At 35.4% G+C, this 13,567-nt stretch overlaps 1 protein-coding gene across 11 annotated transcripts in view; it reads left to right on the top strand.

Moving 5' to 3' along the window:
• LOC120523032 (mitogen-activated protein kinase kinase kinase kinase 4) overlaps window positions 1–13,567 on the top strand; it is a 222,068-nt gene that overhangs the window by 131,104 nt on the left and 77,397 nt on the right. For 10 of the 11 annotated variants that reach the window (XM_039743964.1, XM_039743970.1, XM_039743965.1 and 7 more), the window contains 2 exons: window positions 38–259; window positions 5,814–5,963. In XM_039743964.1, coding sequence (XP_039599898.1) covers window positions 38–259; window positions 5,814–5,963 — 372 coding nt within the window. The remainder of the gene's footprint in view (window positions 1–37; window positions 260–5,813; window positions 5,964–13,567) is intronic. The other variant, XM_039743967.1, reaches the window with a different exon arrangement.

Raw genomic sequence — 13,567 nt, 5'->3', positions numbered from 1 at the left:
AGTACATTCCTGAATTCTTGCATTCTTTGTACATCAGGAGTTTAAGTGGCGTGAGATGGAAGAGCAACGGCAATCAGAGAGGCTTCAGCGTCAGTTACAGCAGGAGCAGCTCTACCTCCTATCACTGCAGAGTGACCATAGACAACAGCAGCAAGACAGGAATAAGCAGCAGTCCCAGCAGCAGGTTCAACAGCAACAAGGGTACCAGCCAACAGAGCAGAAGCCTCAGCCACATGAGCCAACAGACAGACCAAGAGAGGTGAACTGCAGTGCTGTTGTTTATTGACAGTTTTTTTTTTTTTTTAAATCATCACCTCGTCTTAGGGTTGTTCAGTGAGCATCTTGATTTTGGTAATCCTTTTTTTTTTTGGCTTTCCCCAAGGATTTCCATAAGCCCCAAGATCTATGTCAAGTTAGTGTGCTTTATCACTGTTTCTGAGGATATCTTCTGGGAACTGTACTTAACGCCTACCATTAAAACTGACGTTGGGTCTGTTGCTGTTTAACTTATAGTATTAGTGTACTTTTCTTTGTGTATTTAATGGTACTCTGGCATACTTCCCTGTTGGCTCCTATCTGTTACTGCTGCTTTAATTTGGTTCAATAGGTCTTAACAGTGGATGAAATATTTATTTTTCATTTTATGTTGTGTTTTATTTACAGTTGTGCTTGAAAGTTTGTGAACCCTTTAGAATTTTCTGTATTTCTGCATAAATATGACCTAAAACATCATCAGATTTTCAGTCAAGTCCTACAAGTAGATAAAGAGAAACCAGTTAAACAAATGAGACAAAAATATTATAATTGGTCATTTATTTATTAAGGAAAATGATCGAATATTACATGTTTGTGAGTGGCAAAAGTATGTGAAGCTGTAAGACTGGCAGTTAATTTTGAAGGTGAAATTAGAGTCAGGTGTTTTCAATCAATGGGATGACAATGAGGTGTGAGTGGGCACCCCGTTTTATTTAAAGAACAGGGATCTACGAAAGTCTGCTTTTCACAACACATGTTTGTGGAAGTATATCATGGCACGAGCAAAGGAGATTTCTAAAGACCTCAGAAAAAGAGTTGTTGATGTTCATCAAGCTGGAAAAGGTTACAAAACCATCTCTAAAGAGTTTGGACTCCACCAATCCACAGTCAGACAGATTGTATACAAATGGAGGAAATTCAAGACCATTGCTACCCTCCCCAGGAGTGGTCGGCGAGGTCACAGAGGACCCCAGGGTAACTTCTAAGCAACTGAAGGCCTCTCTCACATTGGCTAATGTTCATGTTCATGAGTCCACCATCAGGAGAACGCTGAATAACAATGGTGTGCATGGCAGGGTTGCAAGGAGAAAGCCACTGCTCTCCAAAAAGAACATTGCTGCTTGTGTGCAGTTTTTTAAGATCACGTGGACAAACCAGAAGGCTATTGGAAGAATGTTTTTGTGGATGCATGAGACCAAAAGAGAACTTTTTGGTTTAAATGAAACGAGTTGTGTTTGGAGAAAGGAAAACACTGCATTCCAGCATAAGAACCTTATCCCATCTGTGAAACATGGTGGTGGTGGTATCATGGATTGGCCCTGTTTTGCTGCATCTGTGCCAGGATGGCTTGCCTTCATTGATGGAACAATGAATTCTGAATTATATCAGAGAATTGTAAAGGAAAATGTCAGGACATCTGTCCATGAACTGAATCTCAAGAGAAGGTGGGTCATCCAGCAAGACAACGACCCTAAGCACACAAGCCGTTCTACCAAAGAATGGTTAAAGAAGAATAAGGTTAATGTTTTGGAATGGCCAAGTCAAAGTCCTGACCTTAATCCAATTGAAATGTTGTGGAAGGACCTGAAGTGAGCAGTTAATGTGAGGAAACCCACCAACATACACCAGATACTGAAAGCAAAGGTTCAGATACTTTTGCCAAACACAAATATGTCATATTTGATCATTTTCCTTAATAAATAAATGACTAAGTATAATATTTTTGTCTCATTTGTTTAACTAGTTTCTCTTTATCTACTTTTAGGACTTGAGTGAAAATCTGATGATGTTTTAGGTCATATTAATGCAGAAATATAGAAAATTCTAAAGGGTTCACAAACTTTCAAGCACAACTGTACCTCCTTACTGGTACTTATTCAAAATAGCAATGTAACAGTTTTTTCTGCACAAGTACAAATGACTTTTGCAGTGCATTTACTTGGTTTTATTGTCACTTTTTAGTTATGAGCTTTATTGAGTGATAGTGTTTGCATTTACTGTAAAGCCGGACTCTAGTTTCACATATCAAGAACAAAAATCTCAAAAGATTTTTTAATCAGGATTTAATACAGCTGCTTTACAGAGTATAGTTCAGTGCAGTGTAACTCAGACTCGTAAGAGTTAAGCATTATAAAGTGAGGTGCTTATTCTAAAAAAAATTTTTTCGGTCCAGGTTCAAATTTGAGCTATTAAGATTTGATTTGTCTGATGATACCTCAGCCGCTTTGACTGCTGCTTTCTTTCTTGTCCAATTAATAACAAGACAAAATCTGCACTCTTGTCACAGTCATTGCTTCCTCCACTGCAATCTTTGGGCCAGCTTATACTAAAAATTGTGTGACAGTCATTTTCACCTAATATCCTGACTGGAGCAGAAATGGTAAAAGTTTGTTTTTGTTAAATTCTAGTTGTTTATATACTAGGCATATGAGTAAAAAACATTTAAATATTTAGCTAATTTAAAGGTGTAAAATCTGTTTAGTAAATTAAAAAAGGGTTAGCACCTGAGGCCCAGTACCCACATCACAGTAAGCTACACAGAGAAAGCAAGACTTCAATATTAATTCCTTGTCAAACTGCACATTGGTACTTTAAATCAAATTTGAAGCTACACTTTTATATTCTAATGAATGAAAGTGACTGCTGTTTTAAATGCATTTAAGTGGGACACACGAAAGTATTAAAATACTAAATAATAATTATTTTATTGCAGTATTTTGTAATCATACTTTTTTAAATGCAATTGTGTTTATGTAATTATGTGTTTAAAGTAGGACATAACAGAACACTTCAAATAGAGGCAGATGTGTGTGGTTCTGGTTTTTTTTTTTTTAGTTTTTTTTTTAAATGATTATTTAAATATGTGCTATATTCCTTATTCTTGAAGTTTGTTTCTTCCCAGCCACGTCTAAGAAGCACCAGTATTCACAATTTTTGGACAAAGCTCATGTCTTATGATAAGCTGTCCCAATCAGTCCACCACTGACAGCTAATATATATATATATATATATATATATATATATATATATATATATATATATATATATATATATATTAAAAATCTTGGAAGGAGACTAGATGCGATTTTCTCTGAGAGACACTTTCATGTTCTGCTAGACGTGACTGTGTGCCAAGTGATATAATCACGCCTGGAGCCAGAAATAAATCATAGTAGATGACAAAGTAGAATGTCGTAAAGAATTCAAAAACATTGTGGCGGTACCGGTCCCATTCAAAGGAGTGACATTAAAAAGGAGTGACATAAATACCGTATTAAAGGAGTGACATTCACCTACCACACACAACTGAAAGTACGGTCACCAAAAAAATTGTTGTCACCTCACCTACCACTTGGATGATTGGTTGGATGGTTGTCACTCCTTTGAAATTTATATCTGAGGTATCACACCTCTGTTATGTCACTCCTGTAAACTGTCACTCCTTTGATACAGACCCGGGCAGTACACATGCAGAGCAGGTTAGAGATAATGGAAGTACGGAAATTCGAAAGTCTCAAAAAAAAAAAAAAAAAAATGACAGTAAAGATCACATTAGCTCAATCAAATGGAAAGTATTACTTGGTGAAACATCGGAGCAGCGAAAAGAGATTGAATATATTGTTCGGATTTAAACTTTATGCCTGAGACTTGTAGATTGTCTAATTCGTGTTGCCATCAGGGAAAAAAGTAGTATTTCTTCCCAATGAAGAGGCGTATCTGCAAGAATTAAAAGGGTTTTTGTTTGGCGAAAGTGAAATCCCATGAGAAAAATAATTTCTCATTTGTGTGAATGCTATTGCCAGACACATTTCTTGTAGAGAGAAATAAACGATATTCACTCATGGACAGTTGTACATTGCTTTGTCACGATGTAATTCCAAACGCAGAATCAAAATTCAATGTGATATTGGTGAAAAGGTAAAAGCATAAAGAGATCGAATATATGGACATAGGTGATGTGACAGAAGTGCGCTGCGCGAGATGCAGATCACGCGGCACGGCAGCATCAGCAAGCAAGCAGGTGATTGAGCAAAGAGGAGGTTTAAAAAGGATGTATATTTGTTTCCCATTGTATCACTGTTTAAGAGGGGGTTTCAGAGGTGCAACCACATCTCCTTGGGGTGTGTTCAACCCCCCTCTTCACAACGCGAGCAGCAGAGATGTATATATATTTTTTTTATTTTGGAAAAAAGTATTCTGCAGAAAATTTTTTACATAATGTTTTTAGGTGCTGAGAAATTTAATACTATTATTACAGCCAGTAAGCTGTTTGAAAATATGTTCTGTTTTGATTAAGGCTGCAACAAACAATTATGATAATTTAAATCAAAGTTAGTAAAATAATTTTCAAATTTAAATGCATGCTTAGCATGAAAAAGTGTTTTTCCTCATATTGCATAATGCCATCTTTCAGACAACAAAATAGTATATAATGTATACAAATCTCATACGTATCATTTGAAGTAATTCATAATAAAAAAAAAAATGCTCAAACTTAGCAAAATTAGTATCGGCAGCGATCCAGACCCTAGGCTCTGGAGATACAAGGGCATTACAAGAACATTTAATTGTAATGCCAAAGTTTTAGCTCACTGGAATATTTCTTAGTCTGGCTGTATATATTGCCTTCTCCAGAGAACAGTGTCAGTGATAGTGCTTACTTTATCAAGATACAATATCTAGCATTATTACTATTTGGCCATTATAATGCATTTTCCTCTCTTGGCATTTTAGTCTCTGTAAACTGTGTGAGAACTTATTTCCTTAAAAGTCATTCAAAGGCATCTTTCATCTTCTGGCCTCATCCTCTCATCTTCATTACTGGTTTTGCAGTCAAATCAGGTGAGGACACTCCAAGAAGAGAATAGGTACCTTTTTATTAAGGCCATGTTTACCTTAAAACATCCTTAAGAAGAACAGATTTTGTCAGTAGCTATACTTCTGTGTGCCTTTTTTGTCGAATCTCATCTCAGTGACTATAATGCCTGAGTTGAGTTAGACTTTGGAGAAGTCATTAGTGCAAGTTTCACTTAGACTTTTTCCATCCTAGACTGTAAATGTTTAAATGGAGAAATCCTGGTAAATTAAAGGTTCTCAAACGTATCTTGCAGCTTTATGTAGAACGTACTCTAAGTCTGCAAACTGTTATCTAAGTCGAAGTTACATTCAGCCATTTATTTCTGATTGTTAATGCGTTAAAGTAACAAGTCAAAATTGTGATCCATCACTTTCCTTATGGTTTTTGCCTCTAGGTTAATGTATCATTTTATTTTTGTGCAAATAGTAATGGAAATTCAAATATATTAAGCAAGATTTTCTAATGAAAAAAATCATAAATCTCACATCATGTATATACAATATTCAGCTTTAGAGTGAAATTAAAAAAAATATATAAAGGAATTGTAAAGATAATTTACATGTTTTAGTTATGTTTTTAGTAGATGAAAAATAAGACTACAGATTTTTGGGGTTATACCTTTCCTTCATTGTTGTTTTTTTTTTTTTTAATGACTTGGTTCATTTCTGTATTAATATCCATACATTCTATATACTTTCAGAGTGAGGACCGATTCAGAAGTTCACCTCAAGCACAATCAAAACAACCTAGCAAAGTGTTGGAGCCCCCAGTGCCTTCCCGCTCAGAGTCCTTTTCTAATGGCAGCTCAGAACCTGCCCAGTCTGCAGTACACAGGCCTGTGGAGCCTCAGGTAAGAAATGGAGGGGAAATTAGTTGGGCATAATGATTAGGGCAGTAACATTTAAACAAATTTAGTCAATGACTCAGTGTGTCACTCTAAGCAAGTAATTTTTCCTTCTAGTGCTCTGAAAGATTTAAAAAAAAAAAATCACATGTGGGCAGTGCTTACTTACATATGATATCTCTGCTTATTTGCTTGTGTGTATATATATATATATATATATATATATATATATATATATATATATATATATATATATATATATATATATATATATATATATATACACACACACACGCACATATAAATTTTACCCAGATTCATTGAAGTTTGGATGTTACTCAGCAGTTTGGTATACAGGCATTATATGAAATATTTTTATGAACACAATAAAACCTCAATTTTCCATCTTGAACTAACAGTTCCTATATCGTCAAAGCCACAAATAACTATAAATTAAAACTCTAAAAAACTCTTTATTCTGGCTCTGTATTTTGTTGTCAAGAAATGCATGTCTGTTGATTAATGTATTTGTTTTTATGATTATTGTAAAATCCTTTTGTAAATTTCTTTGTTTTTCTTGCTTTTTTTAAATGCACTGATATTGTGAGGAATTACTTCATATACAAAAAACTGGTAATCTATAGACATTATATATTAATCCGTTCATAGGTTGTATCATATAATTTACCAAAGAAATGGGTGTTGAAACAAATAAAAAGGAAAACATTTACAGTGCATCTGGAAAGTATTCACAGCACATCATTTTTTCCACATTTTGTTGTTACAGCCTTATTCCAAAATGGATTAAATTCATTTTTTTCCTCCGAATTCTACACACAACACCCCATAATGACAACGTGAAAAAGTTTACTTGAGGTTTTGCAAATTTATTAAAAATAAAAACTGAGAAATCACAAGTACATAAGTATTCACAGCCTTTGCTCAATACTTTGTCGATGCACATGTGGCAGCAATTACAGCCTCAAGTCTTTTTGAATATGATGCCACAAGCTTGGCACACCTATCCTTGGCCAGTTTGCCCATTCCTCTTTGCAGCACCTCTCAAGCTCCATCAGATTGGATGGGATGCGCCGTTGCACAGCCCTTTTAATATCTCTCCAGAGATGTTCAATCGGATTCAAGTCCTGGCTCTGGCCGGGCCACTCAAGGACATTCACAGAGTTGTCCTGAAGCCACTCCTTTGATATCTTGGCTGTGTGTTTAGGGTCGTTGTCCTGCTGAAAGATGAACTGTCGCCCCAGTCTGAGGTCAAGAGGGCTCTAAAGCAGGTTTTCATCTAGGATGTCTCTGTACATTGCTGTAGTGATCTTTCCCTTTATCCTGACTAGTCTTCCAGTTCCTGCCGCTGAAACACATCCCCACAGCATGATGCTGCCACCACCATGCTTCACTGTAGGGATGGTATTGGCCTGGTGATGAGCAGTGCCTGGTTTCCTCCAAACGTGATGCCTGGCATTCACACCAAAGAGTTCAATCTTTGTCTCATCAGACCAGAGAATTTTGTTTCTCATGGTCTGAGAGTCCTTCAGGTGCCTTTTGGCAAACTCCAGGCAGACTGCCACATGCCTTTTACATGGCCACTCTACCATATAGGCCTGATTGGTGGATTGCTGCAGAGATGGTTGTCCTTCTGGAAGGTTCTCCTCTCTCCACAGAGGACCTCTGGAGCTCTGACAGAGTGATCATCGGGTTCTTGGTCACCTCCCTGACTAAGGCCCTTCTCCCCCATTTGTTCAGTTTAGATTGGGCCAGCTCTAGGAAGAGTCCTGGTGGCTTTGAACTTCTTCCAATTACAGATGATGGAGGCCACTGTGCTGAATGGAACCTTCAAAGCAGCAGAATTTTTTCTGTAACCTTCTCCAGATTTGTTCCTCGAGACAATCCTGTCTCAGAAGTCTACAGACAATTCCTTTGACTTCATGCTTCGTTTGTGCTCTGACATGAACTGTCAACTGTGGGACCTTCTGTAGACAGGTGTGTGCCTTTCCAAATCATGTCCAATCTACTGAATTTACCACAGGTGGACTCCAATTAAGCTGCAGAAACATCTCATGGATGATCAGGGAAACAGGATGCACCTGAGCTCAATTTTGAGCTTCATGTCAAAGGCTATGAATACTTGTGTACATATGCTTTCTCATTTTTTTTATTTTTAATAAATTTGCAAAAATCTCAAGTAAACTTTTTTCGCGTTGTCATTATGGGGTGTTGTGTCTAGAATTCTGAGGAAAAAAATGAATTTAATCCATTCTGGAATAAGGCTGTAACATAACAAAATGTGGAAAAAGTGATGCGCTGTGAATACTTTCCGGATGCACTGTACTTGAACTTGAATTTACAAGAATTTTACTGTACTGTATTTGTTACAAATAATTTTATTGTGCAAGTTTTCATCCCCTTGTGTCTTGCCTGCTCAGTTTTATAAAGTTACTGCAAAGGCAGTAAATATAGAGAACTGAAGGTGGGGGGATAAGATTGAATGTATCAGGTTAATCATAATGATCATATTCAATATTTAGTTGAAAATTCTTTACAGTCAATGACTACCCGAAGTCTGAAACCCATGGCCATCTCCAAGTGCTGGGTTTCCACTCTAGTGATACTTTACCAGGTCTTTATTGCAGCTGTCTTCAGTTGCTGCTTGTTCATTGGACTTTTTGCCATCAGTTTTGTCTTCAACAAGTGCATTACTTGTCCATTTGAGTTGAGGTCAGTTAATTGACTTTGACTATGGTGAATATTTCACTTTTTTCATTGAAAAGCACTTGGTTGCTTTCGTAGTATATATTGGCTAGTATATTTTGGCTCATTGTCCATCTGTACTGTGAAGTGTTGTCCTATCAGTTTTTCAGCATTTGGCTGAACCTGAGCAGATAGTATAGCCAGCCCTGTATACTTTAGAATTCATCCTGATCCTTCTGCCAGCACTCACATCATCAGTAAACCCCAGTGACTGACTTCTATTTGCAGCCATGCATGATCATGCCATAAAACTGCCTCCAACATGTTTCACGGTTGATGTGTTATGCATCGGATCATGAGCCATTTCTTCTATTCTCCATACTCTTCTCGTTCCAACATTCTGGTATATATTGATTTTAGTTTCCTTTGTCCAAAGAAAATTGTTCCAGAACTCGACAGGCTTTTAAAAATGTTCTCTGCCGAAGTCTAATCTGTCCTTCCTATTCTTGAGGCTTATAAATCGTTTGCACCTTGTGGTAAAACCTCTGTGTTTACTTTCATGAAGTCTTCTCTTGATTATAGACTTTGGCAATGATAAGTCTACCTCCCAGTGAATGTTCTTGGTTTGGCTAGATGTTGTGAAGGAGTTCTTCTTCACCAAGACAGAATTCTGCAATCATTCAAAATAATTGTCTTTTGTGGTTTTCCAGACCATCTAGTCTTACGAGTTCACCAGTCTATTCCTTATTTTTAAAAATGCACCAAATGGTTGATTTAACCAGTACTCATGTTTCTGCTGTCTCTCTAAAGGGTTTGTTTTGTTTTCTAAGCCTAATGATTGACTGTTTTTACTTGCACGGACAATACTTTGGACCTCATATTGAGAGTTCACAATGACAGCTTCCAAATGCAAATTTCACACTTGAAATCAATTCCAGGACTTTTATGTGTTTAATAGTTAATACAATAATGATGGAACTGCTCCTACCTGACTATGAAACAGCTTGTCAGTCAATGTCCAAATATTTTTGAGCCCCTGGAAATGGGGTGGCTATGTAGAAAAGTGGCTGTCCTAAAAGTCTCATATGATATTTTCGGTAAACCCCTTAAATTAAAGGTGAAAGTCTACATTTCAGTCTCATCTTGATTGCTTTTTTACAAATCCTTTGTGGTGGCATACGGAGTCAAAATTATGAAAATTGGCACTGTTCAAATACTTTTGGACTTGACTGTAAATGGATGCAAAATGCAATAAAAGTTGATGTTTAGGTATCCCTTTAAAATAGGCTGTGTAACCTAGAAAAAAATATTTCAGTTGATATATAAATCACTTAAGTTTAATTTTTGAATGCCACATCATGTAATGCTGAGTGTTTCAGCACTCTGTGACTGCATCTCTACTCCTAACTTTAGCTACATGTGCAGAGCTCTTGATTTTTATTATTGTGTATTGGAATTCTGACTATTAAGTTGTAGCTATTTTTGGTTTAGTTTGTGGTTATTTAACAGTTGAATATAGTATATTTCTAGTAACTCATATTTTTTAGTGTCTGTAATCACTCACTGGTTCTGTTAACTATTGTGAACAAGTTTTGCTATATATATTTGTATTTGTGATCATAGAGACCGCTAGCTGCTGAATTCCTCTTTCAGCAGTTTTTGATGGGACACTGACAAATTATTAAATTATCAAATTTGTTCTTGAATAAAATATTTAGATTAGGATTTATGTTGCTCCACTTGCATAAAAGTCCAGTAAAAATGTCAGCATGCGTAAAAATCCTAACTGCAGTCAGTAGCCTAATGCACTTTATAAAAAAAAAAAAAGAATCAATATGCACCTGAATGAGTGAAGGAATGGATAAATAAATAGTTGATTTTACAGTAGTTTACATGAATTGCTTTGGTTTATATTATTTTTATTATTTGCAGTCTTGCGGCTTTATAATCTGTAAACATACTTTCTGTTAGGCTACTTCAGAAAGTGTAAATAAGTAGTTGAAGGTGCCAGAATCAAATCCAGTTATTGAGGAAGAAAATTACAGTTATGAGAGAAGCAGTAAATCCCTTTGAATTTTCTGGATTCCTCCATATTTTATTTCAGTGTAATCAACATGAATACTGACTTTAAAAAATGTATCCATATCAGTCAAGGGAATTATGTTAGTCTGAATTAAAAACTTCAGGTGAGTGATAAGTATCACTAAGTTAATCGCTAAATTATTTAAGATTTATTAGATTCCTTCCTAGCTGGTGTTTTCTTGTTAATGAAAAACTGTTATAGGAAAATCTTAATTGAAAGTATAATAACTAGTAAAAAAATAAAATGAAAATAAAAAAGTTTAAACGAAAAAACAAAAGCTATTTTAGTTAATTTGATTTCTCATAACACGTTTGTCTGCATAATATGCATGCAAGTGTACATAGGTGCCGATATATTCATGAAAATATGTTGTTAGGTTGGACAAGAACATTGATTTGTACTGCCCACCTATTATGTTCTTTTATACTGAGCCCCTGTATTAACATGTGCATCTCTATTGGCATCACAACACTGATCTCCTCTAGCATCGACATCTGTCAAATTGCAACAATACACATTTGTATTACTGCCCAAGAAAACATATACATTACAAATTCCCTAAATTGAAGCGGCAACTTTTCATTTTTAGAATATGTGATTTTAGGTGGCAAAGGACAACCCACATGTTACAACTGAATCCAACCCCCACATCTCTGTTACTGTGAAGAACAGCTACTGCCTCCTTCCCCATCAGGGTTTCATTGGTCACTTTCAGCTATCTGTGTTCCTTTCTAAGACTGAAAATGAATAACAAAGCCTTGCCACTTGTTTTGTAGTTGTGTGTTACTGGTGTCCCACTAATTATCAGAGTGTCAACATTTTTACCAAACATTAAAAAAAGGAATATGCTGTCTTCATTTTTGGAAACTCCAATTAAGTAGTTTTAAAACTGGATCCATGGAGGATTTGTGAAGTAGTTTGAGTGACTACCACTGGAATCAGAATTAGTCAATTAAAAACATTATTTTACATAATGAGACCTGCATATTCAGTGTATGTAAACTTGTGGTTGTAGTTGCTTTTCTTCTGTAGTTTTGAAATCTATTTTTATATTTAATTTGAGTCATTATTATGTTATATGATATTTAAATCAGTGTACACTGAGAGAATAAAAAATCCCTGAATTTCTTACTTTGTGGATCTAAGCACAATAACTAGCTAACATTTATCTTAGCTAACTTTTGGGGAGGGCTGCAGAAGCTTATTGCCTCCAGTGGAACATAAAAAATGACTTATTTCACAATGTTATTTTATGCTATTCTAATCACTGAAATTGATTAAGCAGACAAGTAGAATGTAGTAAGTGTAATGAGCTGAGCCAGCATTGCACGTGTAGTTTGTTTAAATCAGGTTATCAGTTAGTAATGTTTTATGATGTATGCCCTTCATTTATAATTTGTAAGTCTGTAATTTTGTGAAAATATTAATTTCAAATTTCTCTTTTGAGTGGTTGGAACAAGCTTTTGTGGAGGGTTATAAGGTTCCCTCCATAATGTTTGGGACAGAGACACATTTTTTCCTTGATTTACCCCTTCACAGTTTAATCATGTCTGAATTGCTTGATTTGAAATTTTAAAGTATACATTGCAGATGTTTGTTTAAGGGTATTTGGATACATTTCAGTTACACCATGTAGAAAATCCAACATTTTTTCTACATGGTCACCTCAGTTCAGGGCACCATAATGTTTGGGACATGGCAATGACAGAAATATTAGAGCAGTTGTATTTAGTACTTTATTGTATATCCCTTGCATGCAAAGACTGCTTGAAGTCTGCAATTTATAGACATCACCAGGTGCCTAGTATCTTCTCTGGTATGGGCAAATGTCTCATGGGAGTGATTAGGTTCAATAATAGCTCTGCATGGTCATATAACCAAGGAATGCTATTTTAAAGGACCTAATGTTCCATTCACTTTTCCCTCATGATGATTTCTTACTGTATATCAAGATGAAAATGTTTCTAAACACACTTTTAAACTAATCCACACCACAAAGAGCTCAAATGCCTCCCTAATCACCAGCTTTAAACTTCATTACTCTGTTATTGGAATTTCTGGAGTGTAGAATGCCAAGCAGATTTTTCTATCTGAAATATACCACTCTTGACACAGTTTTGGACTTATATGACAACATTAAAGGAAAAACTATAGTGATTCTGAAGGCAAGAGCTGTCACCATTCTAGATATTAATTTCTGGTCAAGTGTTTTTGTTTTTTTGCATTATATTTTAAATTTATGAAAAGGCAATTCTCATTATATTAGCTCACCAGCATACAGTCTGTAGCAGGCTGTAGTGGAAAAATACAAACAAAATGCACAGACAGGAATCAACCATAATCATTACTTATTTGTAATATTTGGGGTATCTGTATTCCACAGCATATTTTCTGCTCTATTAAGAATATTTAACCTAATAAGTACCAGAAGTCGCTTTGAACAGAGAATGCCTACATGGTTTTGATATACGACACTGATCACTTTGTGTTTAAGCAATAAAATGATAAAGCTTATCTGTTTTCCCTTCATGCTTTAAGCGAAAAATATTACATAATTGCCTGATTGTGATTATTTGAGCTGACCACGATTGTTTTGCATGATTATTAGAATTGCCTACATTCATCTGTATAAAAATAGCTGGATGATACAGAAATACCAATAATTTGCTTCTTTTCTTGTTAAGGAGTTATGTATATTAAATTATTAGGCTTATTGTAATATTAGTGTTGTACTGTAAAACTAACAGTAAAAGACAATTAAATTATTAATCATAATTATGTAAAATTTCCAGATTGTGACAGCCCTGGATAGATATACATACAT

The sequence above is a fragment of the Polypterus senegalus genome, chromosome 2 (assembly GCF_016835505.1).
Source record: "Polypterus senegalus isolate Bchr_013 chromosome 2, ASM1683550v1, whole genome shotgun sequence".
Taxonomy (NCBI): Eukaryota; Metazoa; Chordata; class Cladistia; order Polypteriformes; family Polypteridae; genus Polypterus; species Polypterus senegalus.
This window is presented reverse-complemented; position numbering and strand designations above follow the sequence as displayed.